At 40.8% G+C, this 25303-nt stretch overlaps 1 protein-coding gene across 2 annotated transcripts; it reads left to right on the forward strand.

Annotated features, from left to right (window-relative positions):
- The first annotated feature begins 8415 nt into the window (after positions 1 to 8415).
- On the forward strand, positions 8416 to 19468 carry MPZL2 (myelin protein zero like 2). 2 transcript variants are annotated; one of them, XM_066372424.1, is made up of 6 exons: positions 8416 to 8682; positions 9657 to 9823; positions 10117 to 10327; positions 14387 to 14534; positions 17684 to 17759; positions 19186 to 19468. In XM_066372424.1, the coding sequence occupies exons 1-5, from the start codon at positions 8628 to 8630 to the stop codon at positions 17745 to 17747; spliced, it is 645 nt and encodes a 214-aa protein (XP_066228521.1). In that variant the 5' UTR covers positions 8416 to 8627; the 3' UTR covers positions 17748 to 17759; positions 19186 to 19468. The 2 variants fall into 2 exon arrangements, with proteins under 2 accessions (XP_066228521.1, XP_066228517.1); XM_066372420.1 differs by lacking the exon at positions 19186 to 19468 and having other exon boundaries at positions 8418 to 8682; positions 17684 to 17989.
- The last annotated feature ends 5835 nt before the right edge of the window (positions 19469 to 25303 follow it).

Raw genomic sequence — 25303 nt, forward strand, 5'->3', positions numbered from 1 at the left:
AATTGAATATGTTAAGAAAATAGACCACCTTCTTATACTAGACACACAAAAAAAACCTCAAAAATGGATTAATGTCTTAAAAATTAGACTCAAAATCATAAAAATCCTAGAAGAAAACATAAAATTTTGGACATTTCTTGTAGCAATATTTTTTCTGATATATTTCCTTGGGCAAGAGAGACAAAATAAAAATGCACAAATGGAGCAACATCAAACTAAGAAGTTTCTGCACAGCAAAGGTGCACATCAACAAATGATAAGACAATCCACTGAATGGGAGAGCATATTAGCCAATGAAACATCTGATAAGAAGGTAACCCAAAACTTATATAACTCAACACCAAAAAAGCCAAACAATTCCTTTAAAAGAATGGGCAAAGGACCAGAATAGGTACTTCTCCAAAGAAGACAAACAAATGGCCAATAAACATATGAAAAGATGTTCAATATCACTAATCATCAGAGAAATGCAAATTATAACCACATTGAGATATCACCTCACACTTGTCAGAATGCCTATCATCAATAAATCAACATACAGCAGGTGTGAACAAAGATGCAGAGAAAAGGGAACCCTTGTGCATTGTTGGTGAGAATGCAGATTGGTGCAACCACTGTGGAAAATAGTATGGAGTTACTTCAAAAATTAAAAATGGCTGGTAGTGCAGCCAATAGAGAGTCATTCTGGAGTGCTGATGTTAATAATTTGATCCTGTGGTTGCTGGCTTGATTCTGGGGTTGCCAGTTCAACCTTGAGGTTAGTTTGAACTGTGGTCAGGACACATATGAAAAGCAATCAATGAGTTCACAACTAAGTGAAACGAGTTGATGCCCCTCTTTTAACTCTCTCTCCCACATTCCCCAATCTTTCCCTCATTCCCTCTCTCTCTCTCTCACTCTCTCCCTTCCTTTCTGTCTCTCTCTCACACAAAAATTAGAAATGGAACGGCCTTATGACCCAGTGATTCCACTTCTGAGAATATATCCGAAGAAACCTGAAACACTAATTTGAAAAAATATATGCACCCCTATGTTCACTGCAGTGTTATTTACAATAAACAAGATAAGTGGTTAAAAAAAAACCGTGGTACATTTACACAATGGATACTACTCAGCCATAAAAATGAAGGAAATCTTGCCCTGGCCGGTTGGCTCAGCGGTAGAGCGTCGGCCTGGCATGTGGGGGACCCGGGTTCGATTCCCGGCCAGGGCACATAGGAGAAGTGCCCATTTGCTTCTCCACCCCCACCCCCTCCTTCCTCTCTGTCTCTCTCTTCCCCTCCCGCAGCCAAGGCTCCATTGGAGCAAAGATGGCCCGGGCGATGGGGATGGCTCCTTGGCCTATGCCCCAGGCGCTGGAGTGGCTCTGGTCACGGCAGAGCGACGCCCCGGAGGGGCAGAGCATCGCCCCCTGGTGGGCAGAGCGTTGCCCCTGGTGGGTGTGCCGGGTGGATCCCAGTCGGGCGCATGTGGGAGTCTGTCTGACTGTCTCTCCCCGTTTCCAGCTTCAGAAAAATACAAAAAAAAAAAAAAAAAAAAAATGAAGGAAATCTTATCCTTTGTGACAGCATGGATGGACGTGGAGAGTATTATGCTAAGTAAAATAAATCAGTCAGAGAAAGACAAGTACTATATGATTTCATTCATTTGTCGAATCTAATGAAAAAAAATAAACTAACAAGCAAAATAGACACAAATTCTCAGATAGTAGGCTAACAGCTGTGGGGGGTATGGGGCTGGGTGAGAGGGGTGTGAGGGATTGAGAAAAAAAGAAATAGAGAAAAAATTCATGTACAGGAACATGAATGTGGTGATTGTGGGCTACGGAGAGGAAAATGGAGGGAGGTGGAGGAGGATATGAGGAGAATAAATGGTGATGGTTGGAGACTTGTATTGGAGTGGTGAGCACACAATCAGTGTACAGATGATGTGTTGTAGAATTGTGCACCTGAAACCTGAAAATTTTGTTAACCAGTATCACCTCAATAAATTCAATTAAAAAATATTTCTGCTAACTAAAGATCAGTTTCCTCACTCACCGATGTTTACTGAACACCCACTGTTTTTTTTTAATTTTTTATTATTAAATTTAATGCAGTGACATTGATACATCAGGGTACATATGTTGAGAGAAAACATCTCCAGATTATTTTGACATTTGATTGTGTTGTATACCCCTCCCCCAAAGTCAAATTGTCTTCTGTCACCTTCTATCTGGTTTTCTTTGTGCCCCTCCCCTCCTCCACCCCCCTCTCCTTCCTAGCCCCATCCCCCCTCCCCCACCCCCCTACCCCCATTGCCATCACATTCTTGTTCATGTCTCTGAATCTCATTTTTATGTCCCACCTATGTATGGATTCATATAGTTCTTAGTTTTTTCTGATTTACTTATTTCACTCCGTATAATGTTATCAAGGTCCATCCATGTTATTGTAAATGATCCGATGTCATCATTTCTTATGGCTGAGTAGTATTCCATAGTATATATGTACCAAAGCTTTTTAATCCACTTGTCCTCTGACGGACACTTGGGCTGTTTCTGGATCTTCGCTATTGTGAACAATGCTGCCACAAACATGGGGGTGCATTTCTCCTTTTGGAGCCGTTCTATGGTGTTCTTGGGGTATATTCCTAAAAGTGGGATAGCTGGATGAAAAGGCAGTTCGATTTTCAGTTTTTTGAGGAATCTCTGTACAAAAGACTTAAATGTAGGCCGTGAAACCATAAGCATCTTAGAAGAAAACATAGGCAGTAAGCTCTCCGACATCTCTCGGAGCAATATATTTGCTGATTTATCTCCACGGGTAAGTGAAATAAAAGACAGGATAAACAAATGGGACTATATCAAACTAAAAGGCTTTTGCACAGCTAAAGACAATAAGAACAGAATAAAAAGACAAACTACACAATGGGAGAACATATTTGACAATACGTCTGATAAGGGGTTAATAACCAAAATTTATAAAGAACTTGTAAATCTCAACACCAGGAAGACAAACAATCCAATCAAAAAATGGGAAAAAGAAATGAATAGACACTTCTCCAAAGAGGACATACAGATGGCCAATAGGCATATGAAAAAATGCTCAACATCACTAATCATTAGAGAAATGCAAATTAAAACCACAATGAGATATCACCTCACACCAGCCAGAATGGCGCTCATCAACAAAACAACACAGAATAAGTGCTGGCGAGGATGTGGAGAAAAGAGAACCCTCCTGCACTGCTGGTGGGAATGCAGACTGGTGCAGCCACTGTGGAAAACACCCACTGTTTTAAGAATGTGTTATGTTTGCTCAATCAGACAGGGCACTCTTTTCAAGATGCTTATAAACTTTTAACAACTATAGCTATTTTAATGAACTATTACAAATATTTTATAAGAATGTCACATCTGCCTTGTAGTTTGGAATTCCCTCTGCTCCAGTGTACTTTTATCCAAACTTAAGGTTTTTGGTGTACAGATGCTATTTTTTTTTTTAAGAAAGAGAGAGAGAGACAGACAGACAGACAGACAGGGAGAGAGATAAGAAGCATCACTTCTCATCTTCACTTTAGTTGTTCATTGGTTGCTTCTCCTATGTGCCTTGACCAGTGGGCTCCAGCAGAGCCAGTGACCCCTTGCTCAAGTCACTGACCTTTGGCTCAAGCCAGTGACCTTGGGCTTCAGGCCAGCGACCTTTGGACTAAAGCAAGCGACCCGTGCTCAAACTGCATGCTCTACACACTCTGCCCCCACTGTCAGGCTCATTTATTATTTTTTTATTCCCGGGCTTCAACCCCTAACCCCTTTCTTTTTTAAAGAGGGCAGTTTTATGTCAAATATACTTTAAGATAAGACCCAACTCTCTGATTTATGCAAAAAGACATAGATTCACAAATCTACCTGGTTGTGATTCAATAAGTGGTTTTATATTCACTAAGTGGTTTTTTATATTCACTAAGTGGTTTGCGCAGTTGCTGTTTCTGGCACAATTAAGTGAAAAATGAATGGATCTTAAACAGCAATCATTTTTTCTTCATTAAATCCATCAGGTTGTCTTCTTTTCCTTTCTCATTCGGCTCATCTATACTGTAGCACCGATGAATGATCTTCTCAGCATTGACCACGACTTGGGAGTCCATGGGTATCTGCCCAGCTAGTATCCAATGGCAGATGGCACCACCATGTCAAGGTTCTGTCTGGTCAGTGTCCCTGGGCATTCCTAGGTAGTGGCCTGAGAACACAGCTTTGATACCCGCTCAGTGAATTTGTCTGTCCCCTCCTTCTGAATGGTCCCAGTGAGGCTGAAGTAGCTGTCATCCTTGTAGACACTTTGGAGGAACTGTGGGATGTGCTGGAAGATGACGGTGTGCTGGCACTTGTGCTGCCCGCGATGCTCAGTGGCTGGTCCAGCCACTGGTCCTGGGCCTGCTTCAGGGCAGGGCGCATGATGACCTGAAGCATTGTGCATGAACGGCCCCGACCAGAAGCTGAAATAGCCCTCTCCCCATGTTTGCTGGAACTGTGTTCATCAATAAGCAAAATATAAATTCAAACTTTCACCCATTATTTAGATATGATACATCGGGTGAACAAAAAGACAAATGCATCCACCAAGGCCCCTTTATTCTGGGAGATTCAAAGTTATCTTCAAAGACACACCATTGTTTTAGCCCTGCGCAAATCCATCTCGCGTCTTTAGAACAAAAGAAGCTGGTTAATAAGAGCATGATCTCTCCTCTATAATTAAGAAAGGGGCCTCTGGCTTTACTGGAGAGCCGTATAAGCTGTGGTGAGGCAGGGAACTGGGACAGCGGGCCCTCCCATGGTTCTTCTAAGCTGTTAGAGTTCAGGATCTAGACTTACTTTGGAGTATCCCTAGGAAACCAGAGGCAAGGAGGAGGACCACAGGGAACACACCTCTTCTTTGGGGCTGAGCGCTACTTCTCATCTAGGACTGATATCCTCACCTCCCTCTCATCTTTGGAAAGCCCTCTAAACCAGAGGAAGTTTAAAAAGGGAGGAGCAATAAGTAGTAATTGGTGGGAAGGGGAGACTGGGAGTCCCTGAGTTATTTGAAAACTCACATTAGGTTTCTACTTTCATTCTGGTTTTTGGGCCAGGGCCTTTATGAGAAAGCCAGTAGAGTAGCGCTTGATGTCTCAAGGTTTTTTTTCATTATTTTCCTTCATTATTTTGTCCATGGCTAATGAGGACCCTCAGCATCTGAGCCCTGCCTGTCGTCAAGCTCCTGGCCTGCCACTCCGCCATTGCTGATGGATTGTTTGGAGGTCACAGTGGATAACCTGTTCCCACCCATTCGTCCCAACAGAAATGCCTTTGTTCTTCCTCTCTCTTTCCAAAATTCCTATTTATCTGTTAAGGGTCCAGTTCAAAAGTCACAAATGTGGTAATTATTTATTTACATACATGCTTCACTTCCACTTTAGTCTGATTTTTTTCTTGTAGGCAGCAATGTCTCATTTTACTTTATATGTGTAGCCCAGCATTTAACAAAAATTTGATAATTTTTTTGCTAGTGAGAAAGACATGGATGGAAACCTTTGAGTATACAAATGCTTTATTTGAACTACCTTAAAAGCCAAATTGTTTCCCTGCCTTCACAGAATGCTAATTCCACCTTGTGGTGAGAAAAACATTTTTGCCTAGGATGTTAAGACAGTTTTTACAAATATTGATACAGGTGCGCTGTCTTTATGTCTTTTGTGCCCCCAGTGAGCTTCCTGCTGGCCATGGTCTAGGTATCCATTAGAAATATTTTTCGAATATGTGTAGGGGGTTGGGACAGAGAGGGGTTTTCAAAACTATTGGTATGCCACAAATTTTAATGACAATCAGGATTTTTCTCTGGAGAAGTCTGGACAAAAATGATGTCTCTGAAACTTTTCTTCCCTCTTAATCTGTAGAATTGCTCTTCCTTTTCTCTCATCTGCTTAGACACTAACTATGACTTAGGCTTTATCTTGATGCCTCCAGCTTTGATCAAGTTCCTGCTGACTGGCATCCTGGGGAATCTTAGGGGCAAACGTCTTTTTTATCTAGTGTTTTCTCTACTTAGTCCAGCCCTTGGCTTCCTCCTGCCCCGCCCAGGGAGGGGAACTGGGTGACTGAAGCCACTTCTGCTAACTGGAAGAAATCAGGCATTGCTGGGCGCAAAGCCAGGAACTTGAATTCTGCTGAGGAATGGGAGCAGGGTAGGATCTGATTCTCAGAGCAGGGCTGCAGTCCGCTCACAGGGTGTCTGGCTACCTGAGGGAGAGAGACTCCTGCTCCTGACAAACAGGCAGTTTGTTCAGCTCTTCTTGCCCTCATTCCTCTCCTGCTGCTTCTCACCGTGTCCCTGAGTGTTTTGGTAACTCTACCTCTCACCAAATTTTGCTGTAGACTTCAAAGCTCAGGCTCTACTTCTCTTTCCTTTAGAGCAGCATTTCCCTGAAAGTTGAAAGCCAACAGAGAGGACCATGCTTCCTTAACTCCTTTTCTTTCAGGATACTGGAGCTGAACATTTTGGATCTATATACCAGAAAAGCTCAATTGTATCCCATCATGTTTTGATTTTATTTTTTATTTTATTGATCTTTGAGAGAGAGGAAGGGAAGGAGGGTGGGGGGGGGGGAGAAGGGAAGAGAGAGAGAGAGAGCGAGAGAGAGAGATCTGTTGTTCCACTCATTTATGCATTCATTGGTTAATTCTTGTATGTGCCCTGACTGGGGATCAAACCCAGAACTTGGGAATATGGGATGATGTTAGACCAACTGAGTCACCTGGGCAGGGCTCCTATAATTATTTTGAAGGTTCTACAAGCATTCTACCAGATGTAGAAGCTGACAAAGGAGCCAAACACTCCATTTTCAGAAACACTCATAATAATACATTCATGCTAGGACACAGCTGACCCTTCATTTGGATCTCAGTTCTAACAACCGACTTTCACTGTTGTTGTTTTTGCTCCATGCCCTTGATAGCTTCCTCCTGCTGTTTTTCTTTTCTCTTTTTCTTTATTTCTGTCATCTGCCTGTCTTGGTAGAATTTTTTCTTTTCTTCCTGATGTTTTATCTTTTCTAGTCAGGCTGCTCTTTCGTGCCCTCCTGGTAACTTCTCTGTTCCAGGATTTAACTTGCAGAATTTTATGAATCACTAAAGAGTTTCTAGATTACTAATTGGAGATAAGGGCAATTAAGGGCAATTCATTTCTGCTCAGGGTGAGATTCCTGGTCGAATCTACTTCTTAACTGCATGTGTAATCTTCATCTCTTTTCTACGGCTTTTTCTTTTTCTTTTTTTAAACGTTTATTTATTGATTTTAGCAAGAGAGGAAGGGAGGGAGAGAAGAAGGGAGAGAGAAAGAGAGAGAGAGAGAGAGAGAGAGAGAGAGAGAGAGAGGAACACTGATCTCTTTCTGTATGTGCCCTGACCAGATATCAAACCAACAACCTCTGTGCTTTAGTATGATGCTCTCAACAGAGCTATCCGGCCAGGGCGCTACTCCTGTTTTCAATGCTGCTTTATTAATCTGTTACCTACCCTTTTTCTGGAGAAGGAGGCACCTTTTCTCACATAAATGCCTCTCTACTCTTTAGATTTCTCAGTTGGATGGCTGCCCTAAAAATGGCCGATGAACATTTAGGCACAACAGTTATGAAAACTTTTTCCTTAAGAGTTCTCTGTATAATTGTTCACATTAGCTGTTATATAATTTGTAAAAAAGAGCACTAGATATAAGAGTCAGAAAAGTTCCAGTTTTGCTACCCAATGCCTGTGCAAACTTGGGCTAAGCACTTACCTACTCTGGGCTCTAAGTGTCCTCACTGGCAAAACGGAACACTCCGTGGGAGTGTTGAGGAGATGAAATAAGAAGCAGGAAAGCACTCTAAACTGTACTGAGATGGTAGGGTAAATGAGCAGGGATGACATGCTGATTCTTCTTTAAATAGTTCAAAGGCAAAGGATAATTAAACACTTTGATCAGTTTATTTTAGATTGGTCTCCAGGAAAGTTACAAGCTACAAAAAGTTCAGAAATCCTAGTGGCAACATATGGCTAAAATTGAGGTTATACACTGTAGGACTTATTGTCCACAGAGAGTGCTGGAAGTCTGACTGGAGCTATGAATCTGGCTCTAAGCTGAAGTAGCCCCAGGTAGGAGCTTTGGGAAGTTGAATCATTGTGAGTTTAAACATTCACTTCCCTGGCAAGACTAACGCCTGTTTTGTGTGGGCCAAACCCAGAGCAGCCTGGGACATTTCAGACTGGCACCACCTCCTCTGGCTGTTCTGAGGCCACCCAGAGGCCAGAGCCCAGATTAACTAAAAAGTAAAAAGAAGAGTGCATAGTTTGGGACTTTGTGCAGACATGCTCATAGTGTAGAGAGGGCGGGAGGGAGGAAAGAAAGGAGGGAAGGAGGGCGTTGGGAGCTGAGGCCCCACCTTTTATTCCAGCAAAGTGCACCAGCCGAGCAGGGATGAGTCACGGGCACAAGCACTCAGCTTCTCATAGGTGAGGGACTGACTCCTCTCTCTGGGAAATCTCGGGTGCTCACTCCTCAGGAGTGGCCTTGGCAGCGTGTTGGAGCCCTCGGTCTGCCCGGTCTGGTCTCTGGGGCCAGGGCTGGGTTTCCCTCATGTATGGCAAGAGCCTTGCGCGTACTGTGCTTCTCCTTGGCGTACAGCTCACAGGTAAGAGTTAGTGGGGTTCATTCAGTGCTTCCTCCCTGAGAGCCTACCTTGTAAACTTTGCTAATTGTCTTGGAAGTCGCAAGGGTTGTTTTTTCAGGAGCCTAAGCTACAGTTGCAGTTAGCTTTAGTTTTGACTTTACTGAAACCAAAACTGGTGGGTTGTTTTGGGGGAACTGCTTTTGGACAAACAGGTTTAGGTGTGTTTCTGCTGCCAGTGATTCAGACACAGAGAAGGCTTTCAAATCTCTGGTTACAAACCATTTTTGTGTGTGGCTACTTTCAATCTCCCACAGCAGGCAGGACTTGGATTTCTGTGTGTGGGTCATCTCTGGGACTCTTGGCAGCACTGAGAAAGCCAAAATTGTCAAGGAGAGAGACCCACTGTGGTTTTGAACCTGCCCCAACATGCACATTCTAAATGTAATAATCAGGATTAAAAAAAATGCCATGTGGCATAAGGTTTCAGGGGTTCAGGCAAATATAAACTGTCTGGGGTTGATTTAACATCTGCAGAAGACAAGGAATAGTACAAAGTCCACATATAACAAGGACTTTTCTGGAAAAATTACCTACTAAAGGACCATTTATACACACAATACACAATGCTTAACTTGAATACATGTCTAATTCATGTACGATTAATTTAGATTTTTTGTTTCTGCTTTCCATTTTATTGGTCAATGTTTGCAGTTTCTTAGAACAGTTTTGAAGTGAGTATCATGAGCCTAGGGTATTATGCTGTGGAGAGTGAGCACTAGGAAGGCTGTGTGGTAGTTTTAGTTGTTCTAAAGAACGGGAGGGTCAAGGTTGCTTATAGGTAGGCGTATCCAGACTCTGGGTGAAGTAAGTTTGAGAGCCCAGTCATTTCAGTTCTGTTTTATGCCCTGCTCAGACATTTACTCTAGTAGTGTCAGCAGAAGTTCTCTTTATACACCTCCCCAGTTAACCCTTCTTTTTCCTTTTCTTTATTGCAGCTCTTTGGCAGATAGCAGCTGTGGAAATTTACACCTCTCGAGTGCTGGAGGCTGTTAACGGGACAGATGTCCGATTGAAATGCACTTTTTCCAGCTTTGCCCCTGTGGGTGATTCTCTGACAGTGACCTGGAATTTCCGTCCTCAAGATGGGGGGCCTGAGCAGTTTGTAAGTAGTTCATTATAATTTTCTAGGGAATATTTGGTTAGGAAAACAAGCCAGTCTATTTCTCCTTGCCCTTCCTTGTATTTTTTTTTTAAGCAACAAGCACAGGGTAAATCTGGGAAACAATTCTTGGGACAGAGACGGACAGAAGTGAGAGGCCGCTAAAAGGGAAAGCAAGTTCTTGCAAGAGAGCTGCAGACAGGGTGGTGAAGCTCTCTGCTGTTTCTCTCTGTGCCACCCTGTCAGCCTCCTTGCCCTGGCACTGAATAAGACCCTTTGCCAATTCTCCTTTCTAGGTATTCTACTACCACGTGAATCCCTTCAAACCCATGAGCGGACGGTTCAAGGACCGGGTAGTCTGGGACGGGAACCCTGAGCGGTTTGATGTCTCTATCATGCTTTGGAAGCTGCAGTTTGATGACAATGGAACATACACCTGCCAGGTGAAGAACCCACCTGATGTGGACGGGCTGATAGGGGAGATCCGGCTCAGCGTTGTACAGACTGGTAGGTTCTGCAGGGAAATGGTTTTGGGAAATGTGAGGGATTGTAGGAAAGGGACAAGCAATCTTTTGTGATGGATGAAAGAGTAGAGAGGGCTAGCCCTTCACATCTGGAAACCTTGGGGTGGGGGGGAGGAAGTGAAGAATCCTGGGTTAAAAAGAGAAAGGCTTTGTTTGCTGGTGGGAAGAAACAGAAGTAAAGCAAAGGGACCCAGGGAATCTGTTACAAAAATGATGCTAAGATGGTAAAAGGGAGAGGAAGCAACTCTGGTAAAGGGTAACAATAGGTCTGTTCATTCATTCATTTACTTACAAGATACTTACTGAGCACCTACTCTGCCAGGTATTGTCTAAAGTGCTGGACGTTTCTATCTCATTTAATCCTCAAAACCACCCAAAGAGGCAGATACCGGCAATGGTAGCTGTGGTTTCCTGAGCTGTGTTAGGGTCTTTGCGTATCTTATTTAATCCTTACTTGTCATTATCAGTTCATTGTGCTTTTAGTGCTCCCCTTCCCCACTTCACTAATGAGGAAACTGAGGCTCATAGAGGTTAAGTCACTTGTGCAATGTCATGTAGCTGATAAATGGGGTCACTGAGAACTGAAACACCATCATCTTTGACTCTAGAGTTGTGCTCCAAATTAATCCAGTGTACTGCCTATGGTCCTACAAAGGACAGCTTGGAAAGTTGTGCCAGATAACAAAAAGCAAAGACCATATGAAACTTCAGAGTTGTGTCTGGGTCTGTAAATGCTACCATTCACCAGCTATAAATAAATCTTTTCTTTATCCCCCATGTAAAGTGAGAATAATATAGCGAGGTTTATGGTGAGGATAAAATGAGCTAATAAATGTAAAAATTCCCCAAACTCTGAACTGTACTGAAAATTATAATACCATATATTGAATATTTATTATGTGCAGGCACAGCATGAAACAATTTAAATGAATAATCTTATTTTTTATAAGAATTTAAGAAACGAATATTGTTATCTCTATTTTATACATTGAGGAAACTGATGCTTAAAGAAGTCAATTACCCTACCTAAATAAAAGCTAGTAAATGGTGGAGCTGCTATTTTAACCAAGCTTTCTCTGGTGTGTCCCAAACCAACATAACAATATTACTGCCTTGTGGTGAGTGGTATGATTTCCTCCATTCATTCCTAGTTCCATCCTTCAAGGCTCTAGCAATAGAGAGTTGTGTGACTTTGGAGAAGTAATCTGAGTAGTAAAAAAAGTAACATCATATCCTTGGACCTCAGTTTCTTCATCTGCAAAATGAACAGGTTAGACAAGAACACATGGTTCTTAAGTATACTGGGATCACTGTTCTTTGAGATCTAGTGAAAGTCATGGCCCTGCTTCTGCAAAAAAATGTACACACACAGTAGGACATAGACTTTGTTGGCCTGTGATCTCCTCTCCTCCTTGCCCCTTCTTTCATGGACTGGGAACCCTGAGCTAGACATTCTTTGATATCTTTTCTGATTCTGAGAGTGTACTGAAGTTTAAATCAGAAAGCATGCTAAAAGACAGGAGACCCAAGTTGCATCACAGATTCTAGCCTGGTTTAGGCACCCTTACCTCTGGGTTCCCTCTTGCATTATTTACCTACCAGATTATACAGTCCTGTGACACATAACAACGTTTCAGTCAGTGATGGACCACATATGCAATGGAGGTCTTATAAGATTATAATGGAGCTGAAACATTCCTGTCACCCAGTGATGTCATAGCCATCATGATGCCATAGCACAAAAGTTACAAAAAATACAACTGTGGTTGAGATAGCAAATGACTATAACCTGAGTGTCGATGAGAATGACTTGAGGAGTTCCGAGATGTGGTTCCTGAGGAACCAACTGAGGAGGAGATGTTGGCACGGGAACAGCGACACGTGGCTGAAGAGGAGGCAGGAGAAAAGGAAGCTGCGGAAGAAGATCCCTCAGGGAAACTCTTGGGGAAGGGTTAGCAGAGACTTTGGCAGACCTCAGTAAGCTCCATAAAATGTTTGACAACATGGACTCCGACACTGAGAGGTTTTCATTAATAAAGGATTGTTCACGGTGTCTTATCTGCTTACTAGCTAATCTACAATGAATATCAACCAACCAGCCAAGCAAACCACCATGGACAAACTTCTGAAAAGAGTGATGCCTCTCCCAGAGGAGCCTCAGGCGGGGCCTTCCAGAGGTGTTCCAGAAGAAGGCATCGTTTTCATTTTATTATTTATTTATTTATTTATTTATGGCAGAGAGAGAGAGAGAGAGAGAGAGAGAGAGAGAGAAACATTGATTTGTTGTTCTACTTATTTATGCATACACTGGTTGATTCTTATATGTGCCCTTACCTGGGATCAAACCTGCAACCTTGGTGTATCGGGATGATGCTCTAACCAACTAAGCTACCTGCCAGAGCCCAGAAGAAGGCCTTGTTATTGATAACAACTCTGTGTGTGTCATTTCCCCTGAAGAACTTCTAGTGGGATATGATGTGGAGATGGAATAAGGTGATTATTGACAGTCCTCACTCTGGGTAGGCCTAAGCTAATGGGTGTTTGTATCTTTTTTCTAAGTTAAAAAAGTAAAAAATAAAAAATTTACAAATAGGAAAAAGCTTGTAAAATAAGGATATAAAGGAAACACTTTTGTACAGCTGTACAATGTGTTTGTGTTGTAAGGTGCTATTACAAAAGAGTTGAAAAGTTAAAAAATTAATGTTTATAAAGTACAAGTTACAGTAAGCTAAGGTTAATTTATTATTGAAAATATTTTAAAATGAATTTGTTGTAGCCTCAGTGTGCAGTGTTTATAACATCTACAGCGCTGTCCTCGACCCTCACATGCACTCACACTCACTCATGACTCACCCCGAGCAGCTCCCGGTGCAGCGAGCTTCATTCACGGTACGTGTCCCATACAGGTGTGACATGTTTAATCTTTTACACCATATTTTTATTGCACCTTTTCTATGTTTAGACACACAAATACTTACCATTTTTTATATTTGCCTATGGTATTCAGTACGGTAACGTGCTGCAGAGGTTTGTAGTCTGGGAGCCGTAGGCTCTACAATCTAGGTTTGTGTCAGTGCATGCTGTGATGTTTGCACATTGACAATATCACCTAACTGTGCATTTCTCAGAAAGTATTCCTGTTGTTAATGATGCATGACTATAGTCACTGATCTACTCACCTTTCTTCCCAGTGGGCATGATTCCTTGAAGGTAATGTCTTTTTTTGACTTGGTATTTGCATCAGTGGCTGGGACATGGTAGACCCTTAATAAATTTGAATACATGACTGATTGAATGGCAAATAGAGTTAAGGAGAAAGAGTTTGGGCCCTGGATTTGATTAGGTCAGCAATAAACTTACTCCACTGGCCCAGTGGTTCTCATAATTGTAGCTTCATCAGAATCAACCTGGAGGATCTGTTAATACAAATGGCCAGGCCCCACCTGTAATTCATTGGGCCTGGGGTGGGGCTGATCATCTGTTTCCAAGTTCTGTTGCTGCTGCTGCTAGGACCACAGTCTGAGAACCACTAAAAGTAGTCTGTACGCTTTCCTACTGCTACTAGAGTTCACATGGTAATATGGTAGGGGAAGAAATGATTCCATTTAATAGTGAAAATGCATCCCTATTACAGTGGTCCCTCGTCTAACGTGGGGATTAGGTTCCAGAACCCCTGTAATAGTTGAAAATCCGTGAAGTAGCGACCTTTATTTATTTTATTATTTATATATATTTTAAAGGTTTATTTTGATTTAATATTCTTTTAATATGTTTTAATTAATATTTTTATATTGTTTTCAATTTTTTAGGCAAAATGCTTATTTTGCCACAAAAACAATGAAAATAATAAATATATAAAAATACCTATATACTGCAAAATCCATGATATAGCAAAAAATCTGCAATACAAATTAAATATATTCAATTTTAAAATCCGCAAAAAGTGAACCACGACATGGCGAGAGACGACTGTATATCTTTAGATTTCATTATAATCCTCCTCTTTTACAGAATCCTAACTTGACCTTTCTTCTCCTTACAGTACGCTTCTCTGAGATCTACTTCCTGGCTCTGGCTATTGGCTCCGCCTGTGCACTGATGGTCATTATAGTAATTGTGGTGGTCCTCTTCCAACATTTCCGGAAAAAGCGATGGGCTGAAAGAGCTCAGAAAGTGGTGGAGATAAAATCGTAAGGCTCAGCAATTCTGGGAAAATCTTCTAATCCTTTTTTTCTTCTAATACTCTTTTATGGTGACACTTGGTATTACAGGATGGATAAATTAGGGAGTGAATTAGTAACTCTACAAAGGGATTATTAATTTTATAGATTTCATTATAACCTTTCTTTGATATTATTACAATTTGTTGTCAGATGTATACAAGATTTATTGGGATGATTACTTAGCAAGTTATAAAATGTCTGATCACTGGGGTTTACACCTGAAACTAATATAATATTGCCTAAGAAGTTAAAAAAAATCTGTTATGTAAAGCTTTTAATACTCTGTACTTTTAATCTAAAGCATACATTTCTAAGAACCACTAGGCAGTCAGCAGGGGCACTATGAATCAGTATCTAGGAATGTCAGCCATACTTATAATATAGGTGCTCAATAAATTTTTTTACTGAGATACTATAAAATTCACTCTTTTAATGTTTTATAGTCACCACTAATTCCAGAATATATTCATCGCCCCCCAAAGAAACTCTATACCCTTCAGCTGTCCAACCTTTAGCTGTCACTCCCTATTTTCCTCTCTCACTTGTCCCTGCTTTCTGTCTCTATGGATTTGCCTATTCTGGACATTTCATATAAATGAAACCACACAATATGTGGGTTTTTTTGGTCTGGCTATTTCAACTTAGTATAATGTTTTCAAAGTTCATTCATGTTATAACATGTAGTAAGTATTTCATTCCTTTTTATGGCTGCACAGTATTCCACTGTACATATATATCACATTTTGTTTATCCATTCAATTGATTGACATTTAGGTTTTCCCCATTTTTTGGATATTATAATTAATGATGCTATGAATGTAAGTTTTTGCACAGACATATGTTTTCAATTCTCCAAGGTATTGTATATACCTAGGAGTGAAACTGCTGGAATATATGGTGAATCTATGTTAACCTTTTTGAGGTATTGCCATACTGTTTTCCAAAACAGCTGTTCCATGTTACATCCTCACCAGCAATATATGAGGGTTTAAATGTGTCCACAGCACTGACAACACTTGTAATTGTCTGTCCTTTTGATTATAGCCACAGTGAGTATGAAGTGGCTTCTCACTGAGGTTTTGACTTGTATTTTCTTAATGACTAATGATGTTGATCATCTGTTCATGTGTTTACTGGCCATTTGTTTATCTTTTTTGGAGATATAGCTATTTGAATGTTTTGCCTATTTAAAAACTGGGTTGTCTTTTTATTGTTGAGTTGTATGAGTTCCTTATGTATTTTGGAGTATCTAAAAAGGCCTTATTAGATATGTGATTTGCAATGATTTTCTCCCATTCTCTGGGTTGTCGTTTCACTTTCTTGAGTTTAAAAGTTTAAAATTTTGATGAAGTCCAATTTAATCTAATTTTTTCTTTTTTTGCTTGTGTTATTGGTGTCATATCTAAGAGACTATTGCCTAACTCAAGGTCATGAAGATTTATGCCTATGTTTTCTTCTAAGAATTTTACACTTTCCATTCTTATACTTAGGTGTGATTAATTTTTATTTATTTATTTATTTAATTAATTAATTTATTTACAGAGACAGAGAGTGAGTCAGAAAGAGGGATAGACAGGGACGGACAGACAGACAGGAATGGAGAGAGATGAGAAGCATCAAACATTAGTTTTTCATTGCGCATTGCAACGCCTTAGTTGTTCATTGATTGCTTTCTCATATGTGCCTTGACCATGGGCCTTCATCAGACTGAGTAACCCCTTACTGGAACCAGCGACCTTGGATTCAAGCTGGTGGGCTTTTAGCTCAAACCAGATGAGCCCACACTCAAGCTGGCGACCTCGGGGTCTCGAACCTGGGTCCTTTGCATCCCAGTCCGATGCTCTATCCACTGCGCCACTGCCTGGTCAGGGAGGTGTGATTAATTTTGAGTTAATTTTTGTGTATGGGGTGAAGTATGAATCCAAATTCATTCTTTTGAATAAGTTGCAGTTTTTTGGTGCTCCCAGCACCATTTGTTTCTTTTCATCAAGAAATATTTACTGAAGTAAATGGAATTGGTTTCAAGGAGCCTAACGAAGCCAACTCCAAGGTTCTGGTTTAAACGAAATACAGTATAATCAATAAAGATGACTTCTAGATCAATGCAAAACTTTCTTTTTTTAAATTTTCAATTAAGGCCCTGGCCGGTTGGCTCAGTGGTAGAGCGTCGGCCTGGTGTGCGGAGGTCCCGGGTTCGATTCCCGGCCAGGGCACACAGGAGAAGCGCCCATCTGCTTCTCCACCCCTCCCCCTCTCCTTCCTGTCTCTTTCTTCCCCTCCCGCAGCGGGGCTCCATTGGAGCAAAGATGGCCCGGGCGCTGGGGATGGCTCCTTGGCCTCTGCCCCAGGCGCTGGAGTGGCTCTGGTCGCAGCAGAGTGATGCCCCTGAGGGGCAGAGCATTGCCCCCTGGTGGGCAGTGTCGCCCCCTGGTGGGCGTGCCGGGTGGATCCCGGTTGGGCGCATGCGGGAGTCTGTCTGACTGTCTCTCCCTGTTTCCAGCTTCAGAAAAATACAAACAAACAAACAAAAAATTTCAATTACAGTTTATTTTCAATATTATTTTATATTGGTTTCAGATATAGAGCATAGTGGTTAGACAATCATATATTTTACATAATGTTCCCTTCAATATTTCTAGTACCCAGCTGGCACCATACATAGTTATCACAGTAGTACTGACTATGCTCTCTATGTCTTACTTTACATCCCCATGACTATTCTGCAACTACCAATTTATACTTAATCCTTTCACCTTTTTCTCCCAGTCCCCCAATCTCCCTCCCCTGAAACTTCTTTTTTAAATAAGGAGTAGAATTAATGGTAAGATACTAATATAAACTAAGGTGTCTACTTTAAATCCCTGGAGTTCCCAGATTATACCGTTCTCTTCTAAAAATATTCTGAAAAGTTTCTGGGTTTAGATACCCAATGTCATGTGAATGCATGAAGTTAGAAGGCATTAGTGATATCACTCTCTGTAAGCCTGTATCTACATTCAGGTGCATGTAATTCTTCCCAAAATATGGGGAAATACCTCACCTGAAGCTCTCTAAGATCTGCTTCCCTTGCTTCTTGTCTTGTTCACTTGACAATGGTTTCTGCTTTTTTGTTACAGAAAAGAAGAAGAAAGACTCAACCAGGAAAAAAAGGTTGCTGTTTATTTAGAAGACACAGACTAATATTCTTAGATGGTGAGGTTCACATATGGGTTAATTTCTTTCCTTAGCTTTCTTGTCTCATCTCTAATGTGGACGGCCTAGATTATATGATTTTTGGGTGTTTCCTATATGAAATTAGAGGAACTAGGTCAGGGAGGTAAAAGTCTTCCATTAGTACTATGGATAGCTTCTTCCCCTTTGAGTATAATTTGTATCAAGTATTAGAAAGCTAGACCATTAAAGCTGAGAGAATTCTAAGATTATTTGAGGCTTTGAAGTATATTTTTCATCTAGAAAAATAAATTAATTTTTAACATGTAAATAAATATTTTTTAAACAAAAGAATTTTTGTTTTGTTTTATTGTAAATCAATCATGGTATTAAGAGAGTGACTCAACAGATATTATCTGATGTTTTGACAGAACCATTGAACTATTTGGAATAGACTTGAAGTCCTCTCAGTTATTGGGATCATTAATACAATTTTAGTAGTGTATAATTTTGTTTTTCCAGTTTTCATGTTTATCATTTAAAAGTTATTTAAAAAATGTTATCAGAATTTTCTTCTATTCTCTGAAGTAGGTCCACTATTATTATTTGTGAAAAGAGTCACATTTTTATAGCCTAAAACTCCTGTGAAAGACCTTAAGAATTTATAACATAGAATATGAAGAGAAATGATTCTATTGTAAGCCCAGAAAAACAATTTTGGTATCAGACATAGTTTACCAAGGGCTATTTCTTTTAAAAATCAAGCAGATTCTCCAACATGTGTGTGTGTGGGGGGAGATGTGAGCTCTTTTACATTGAAAGGAATTTAACAAACTAACACAATCAAGTGCAATATGTGATACTTGATTAGACAAATACTAGTTTGAACAAATTAGTTGTAAAAAGATTTGGGGGATAATTGGGAAAGTCCTGAATATGAGAAGTTTGAATATGGTTCATATTAGGGAACATTTATTAACTTTTGTTAGGTATAATAACTATATTTTCCTGTTATACAGAAAAATGCTATTTTAAAAATGCAAACTGGAGTATTTAGAGATAAAAATGTCAGCAACTTGTCAGCCAAAAATAAAAAAAAAATTAAGCCAAAATGCTTTAAAATTAGGTGATCAGTGAATTCCTGTCTTTTCTATTTTTTCTGTATGTTTGATTTTGCTTATAATAAAAAGAAGGGAGGGAAGAAAGGAGGGATGAGAAAGAAGCAATATATGTGTCAGCTATGAATCATCCACACGAGGCAGAGGCTATGAATTAAGGATACTGACTCTGAGAATAAAGATCAGAAAACTTCTTTTAAAAGTTAAATTAGGGGGAGAATAAACACATTTAAGAATATTTTCATTCACAATGGAGAACAGATCTAACAATATGTATGTAATTCACAATGCCGGGTATTACTATTGCACTCTTCCCAAATGCATTATCCATTCAAATTTTTGTATTTCAGGAAGCTGAAGATTTCCAAGAACAACCTAAAATAAGTTGAAGTTAATGGAAGCTTTTCTTTGGCTTTTTTCAGTTGTGACCTATTTTCTAACCAGCTGCAACAAATAACTACCTGGAACCAGCATAGGCCTTCTTTAGAGAGACCACCAGACTCATACGCAGCCCCATTACTAAGGGCTTACTTAACTTTAGAGTGCAAATAATTTCAAATTAGCTTTTGTATACTATGAAGCAACGTTTTTGCTCTTAAATACTCCTTCGTGGATTTTGACTTGTGTGTGTGTGTGTGTGTGTGTGTGTGTGTGTGTGTGTGTATATACTGGTAGCAAATGGGATAAAAGTTGATTTGTCTATCACTACATTTACTTTAACATTTCCTTTAGAGCAGCACTCTTGCTACTAAAGTTAATGTGTTTGCTTTTTCCTTCTCACACTCTCAGTCAAAAGGTGTGCCAATTTTCCCAGCTCTTTTTGATTAACAGAAAATCCTAAAGTGTTAAAGAACAGTTTGATTTTTATGGCTCTCTTTAAATTTAGGATACATCTTGTTTTACTGAATTTCTTTCAATATCCTAGAATAATGATTGTTTTTTTCTTTGTCAACTGATCTAAGGTTTATCATAGTGCAAGTCTCAATTGCAGAGTAACTAAGAAAAGGTTACCTAAATGCTAATAGATTGACAAATGCCAACCTCAGGATGATCTGCCTGTCACTTTTTTTCTATGCTGAGAAAAACCATCAACAGTGCAGGTCTTCTGTGAGCAGTGAATGACTGCTTAGCTTATCTGTCCTTCCTGCCACCTCTCCCCTGATTTCAGTTATCTATGACAACAGAGCAAAGTCTATGCTCATTGATTTGTAGACTGGAATCATTAAACAGTTAAATAGAAGAATTCTGAAATAGTATTTTACGACCTTAAAAATTTAGGGCTGGTGAAAAAATTCAACCCTAAATGATGATGATTTTGTACAGTGTCATACAAAGCTCTGAGAACTGAAAAATTTATTTGCATTTTTTCTTTTCTTTTTAAAAATTTGCTTGTTTTGGGAGAGAATTTGCTATGGGGCAAAGAAATACCAAAACTAACAGAAGGAAACCAACTTTATTCTTTTTTCTCTTATACTAGTAGATAAAAGAAACTTAATAAGTGGGCTATAAAAAGAAGAGAGTTTTTTTGTTTTGTTTTGTTTTTGACAGGGACAGAGGGAGACAGAGAGAGGGACAGACAGACAGGAAGGGAGAGAGATGAGAAGCATAAATTCTTGGTTGTGGCACTTTAGTTTTTCATTGATTGCTTTCTCCCCTGTGCCTTGACCAGGGGGCTATAGCAGACAGAGAGACCCCTTGCTCAAGCCAGCGACCTTGGGCTCAAGCTGATGAGCCCTGCTCAAACCAGATGAGCCTGCACTCAAGCTGGCGACCTTGGGGTTTTGAACCTGGGTCTTCCTTGTGTCCCAGTCTGATGCTCTATCCACTGTGCTACTGCCTGGTCAGGCAAGAGAGAATGTTTTATAAAGTGTCTAGTTTCCTGGTTTCTTTCCAAACATAAGCTTTAGCAGCATTTATTCAAAAGATAGAAAACATTTAAAAGTTTAGGCCTCCTGCCTAGCTTGTGGTGGCACAGCGGATAGAGCGTCAACCTGGGACTCTGAGGTCACTGGTTCTAAACCCAGAGCTTGCCTGGTCAAGGCACTTACAGCAAGCAAGTAATGAACAACTACAGTGATGCAACTATGAGTTGATACTTCTTGCTTTCCACCCCTTCTTTCTGTAAAATCAATAAATAATCCACCCCCCCAAAAAAAGAAAAAAAGGTTTAGGCTCCCAAAAACCTTTACTACATAATATTTTCAGTTTTCACTCACTGGTGAAAGTGAAGATGTTATTTCTTTTAACAAAAGGAAGTTTTCAAATAGGTTACCTGTATTTAAAGATGCTGAACTTTGGTATTTTTTTCAATAGTTAAAAAAATTGGTATAATTTACACACAAACCTTGCTTCTCAAATACATTTCATACCTCTCTCGTTTTGCCTATTACATTGTCTAAAGTTCTTTTTCTTTTAGCGAGAGAGAGAGAAACAGACAGAAGAGACAGACACAGACACAAAAAGGGAGAGATGAGAAGCATCACCTTGTAGTTGCATCACTTCAGCTGTTCAATGATTGCTTCTCATATGTGGGGCTTGAATAGGGGACTCCAGAAGAGCCAGTGACCCCTTGTTCAAGCCAGCAACCTTGGACTTCAAGCCAGAGACCTCTGGGTTCAAGCCAGCAACCATAGGGTAATGTCTATGATCCCATGCTCAAGCTGGCAACCCCGTGCTCAAGCAAGCAACCTTGGGTTTCAAACCTGGGTGCTCAGCATCCCAGGTCAACGCTCTATTCACTGTGCCACCACCTGGGTCAGAATAAAGAAGTTTTTTTTTTTTTTTTTTTCATTTTTCTGAAGCTGGAAACGGGGAGAGATAGTCAGACAGACTCCCGCATGCGCCCGACCGGGATCCACCCGGCACGCCCCCACCAGGGGGCGACGCTCTGCCCACCAGGGGGCGATGCTCTGCCCATCCTGGGCGTCGCCATGTTGCGACCAGAGCCACTCTAGCGCCTGAGGCAGAGGCCACAGAGCCATCCCCAGCGCCCGGGCCATCCTTGCTCCAATGGAGCCTTGGCTGCGGGAGGGGAAGAGAGAGACAGAGAGGAAAGCGCGGCGGAGGGGTGGAGAAGCAAATGGGCGCTTCTCCTGTGTGCCCTGGCCGGGAATCGAACCCGGGTCCTCCGCACGCTAGGCCGACGCTCTACCGCTGAGCCAACCGGCCAGGGCAGAAGTTTTTTTTTTAATAAATAAATTTTTATTAATTTTAATGGGGTGACATCAATAAATCAGGGTACATATGTATATTCAAAGAAAACATGTCCAGGTTATCTTGTCATTCAATCATGTTGCATACCCATCACCCAAAGTCAGATTGTCCTCCGTCATCCTCTATCTAGCTTTCTTTGTGCCCCTCCCCCTCCCCCTCTTCCTCCTTCCCTCTCCCTGTCCCCCGTAACCACCACACTCTTGTCCATGCCTCTTAGTCTCGTTTTTATGTCCCACCAATGTATGGAATCCTGCAGTTCTTGTTTTTTTCTGATTTACTTATTTCACTCCGTATAATGTTATCAAGATCTCACCATTTTGTTGTAAGTGATCTGATGTCATCATTTCTTATGGCTGAATAGTATACCATGGTGTATATGTGCCACATCTTCTTTATCCAGACCTCTATTTTTTTTAACAGTGATTAAAGCCTTTAAGCAAACTCTTGGCCAATACAGCAAGAATCCATAAAAGAGTAGTGTCCTTAACAAGTTCACCAAGTCCAAGTTGGCCCCAACACCATGCTAAGTCCCTGATAAATGCAACCCAACCCCAGTTCAGTCTGTTAGGAGCTGTCCCAAGGAGCAGAAGTCCAGGAAAAGTACACATCCAGGAAAAGTCTGCATGGCACTGGAATTGTTGTCACAATTCTATACTTTGCAGCTCACATCCAAGTCCCAATGACCGCAGCTTCTAGCTGGTAATGATTCAGGTAGACTGGAAAAGCCATCTGCAGCATGTGTGGAAATGGAGCTTCTGTTCTCCTCTGCCTGGAGAGATGAGACCAGGTTGCTTTTCCCTGGAGCTCTGCGACTGTGGCTTGGTAAAGAGAGCCTTGGGATACACTAAGCTGGGTGGCAAAGGTAGATTCATAATAGAAGTTGGCAAAAGGGAGAAAGAGAGCTCTAAATTAGGAGTAGGTCCCAGCCTGAAATATGAGTGGGGTCTTGAGGTGGGAGGAATAAAGGAAACACTATATATTAAACAAAGCAGCAGAAAATAGGACTATCAACACCCACAACAGAGATCTTTGAGGGAAGAATAAAAAACCTGACTATTCAGGCAAGACATAGTTAAGTGGCCCTTGTGCAAATGAGATCAGTTTACCTGCTTCTTGGAAGAAATACCCTAGGCTCCGTCCACAGTGTCGTAGATGGGGCCGACGGCCCTGGGCACCTTCAGCCTTCAGTGGCAAACCCCAGCATTCTGGGCAAGGTTAGGTCATAGGTGGCTGGAGCAGGGCTGGAAGAGACTGAACCCTCCCTTAGAGGAGCGAGGGGGAAGCCTACCTTCCAGTGTCCCTGTTTCCTCACAGCAGAGGCATGTAAGTCTGGCAGGCTTTAGTCAATGACCTTCCTTTCCACTATTGAAGCAGGACCCAGATGGCATCCTATGAGACCCCTTTGGGGCATTGGAGCCTTTAAGGGCATATCCTAAAAGCTGGTAGTTCCCCTGATCTCCATTGGGCTTTTTCTGCCTCTTGGTATCTTAAAAGCCGTGCTCAGAAGATCTTGCTGAGGGGTTTGAGGATCCCCATCCACCTATATAAATCTTTTCCATATATCTGGAGCTATTTGGAAAAAGACAAAACAGTGTCATTAGCTGGATGAAATAAAGAAGGTAGTTGCAGGAGAAAAAGATTTGGCGTCTCCTGTTCATCAGCATTCAAAAGAAATTAAAAATTTTTTTAAGTAAAAAGCATGATATGGTAGACCTGTAGGAGTTCCAGGATATGACTCCTCCCTTTTAAATTTTTTTAAATTGACCTTAAAATATTTGCTGGGTACACTTTAATAATACCTTAACTTTAAAGACTGTAAGAATGACAAAATACAGTAAATGCTTTTGCTTCATATGTAGGAGCATTTTCAGTTTAACCAGTTTAGGAAATCCAATAATAGAACAATGCATACAGATAATGAGCTATAACATGCTTAGCAGCCTTTCCTGTTCTGACAGAGGTTACTAATAAATCCAGAATATGTATCCACTGTAATGTGGACATAGGACTATTGCCAAATGAAGGTATATGAGTAACATCCATTTGCCAAAGTTGTCTTGGTAGGGGTCCTTGAGGGTTAACTCCAAATGAAGGGGCAGATTGTAGTATAGGACCCCTTGGACAGGATTTCCCAATCTGCCATGCTGCTTCCCGAGAAAGTTGAAACTGTTTACACAGGGCTGCAGCATTCTGGTGATGAATAGTATGAGACTGAATTGCTCACTCTGTCATGGTTTCTCCAAGAAGTAAAGTTTTAATACCTAGTTTTGAAACTAAAAATTAAATTTAAAGTCTATATTACTTTTTCCCTGGCCAGGTAGCTTAGGTGGTTAGAGCATCATTTTGATATGCCAAAGTTATGGGTTTGATCCCCGGTCAGGGCACATACAAGAATCAACCAACGAATGCATAAATAAGTGGAACGACATATCAGTGTTTCTCTTTCTCTCTCTCCCTTTCCTCTCTAAAATCAATAAAAAAGTTTCTTCTTAAAAAAAGTCTATAGTAACTTTTAATTCATGTTTTCTATTTTCTCCATAATCAACGCTTTCAAAGTATAAAAACTGGATGTTTCTTAAAATAAATAGCCTGGACCCTGACCAGTTGCTCAGTGGATAGAGCGTTGGCCCAGTATATTACTGTATTTCTCCATGTATAAGATGCACTTTCTTTCGAAAAATTTAGGCTCTAAAAACTAGGTGCGTCTTATACAGGGGTTGTAGATTTTTTTACTTGCATTTTCTGTTTTTTTTGCACTTGTTTTTGTGCTCATTGTTGAAGACAGTGATTCTTCATCACACACAAATTAGGACAAGCTAATGGATGGGAGTTTTGACAGTGATGAGGAGTTGTATGAATTTTATGATGAATAAAACTTGAGTTCAATAACTTTATGTAATACATTTTTTTTCAAATTTTGGGCCCCAAAATTAAGGTGGGTCTTATACATGGGATCGTCTTATACATGGGGAAATATGGTATGTCTCTCGGTTCGATTTTCAGTCAGAGCACACAGGAGAAGCTGACCATCTGCTTTTCTCCCCCTCCCTCTTGCCTTTCTCTCCCTCTTCTCCTCCAGCAGCCAGTGGCTCCATTGGTTCAAGCATTGGCCCTGGGTGCCGAGGATGGCTTGGCTGATTCTAAAAATAACTCGGATGATTTGAGCATTGGCCCAGGTGGATTTTGGTGGGGGCACATGCGGTATCTGTCTGTCTCACTACCTTCCCTCCTCTCACTTAACAACAACAACAAAAG

Source organism: Saccopteryx leptura, chromosome 1 (assembly GCF_036850995.1).
Source record: "Saccopteryx leptura isolate mSacLep1 chromosome 1, mSacLep1_pri_phased_curated, whole genome shotgun sequence".
In the NCBI taxonomy this organism is placed as follows: domain Eukaryota; kingdom Metazoa; phylum Chordata; class Mammalia; order Chiroptera; family Emballonuridae; genus Saccopteryx; species Saccopteryx leptura.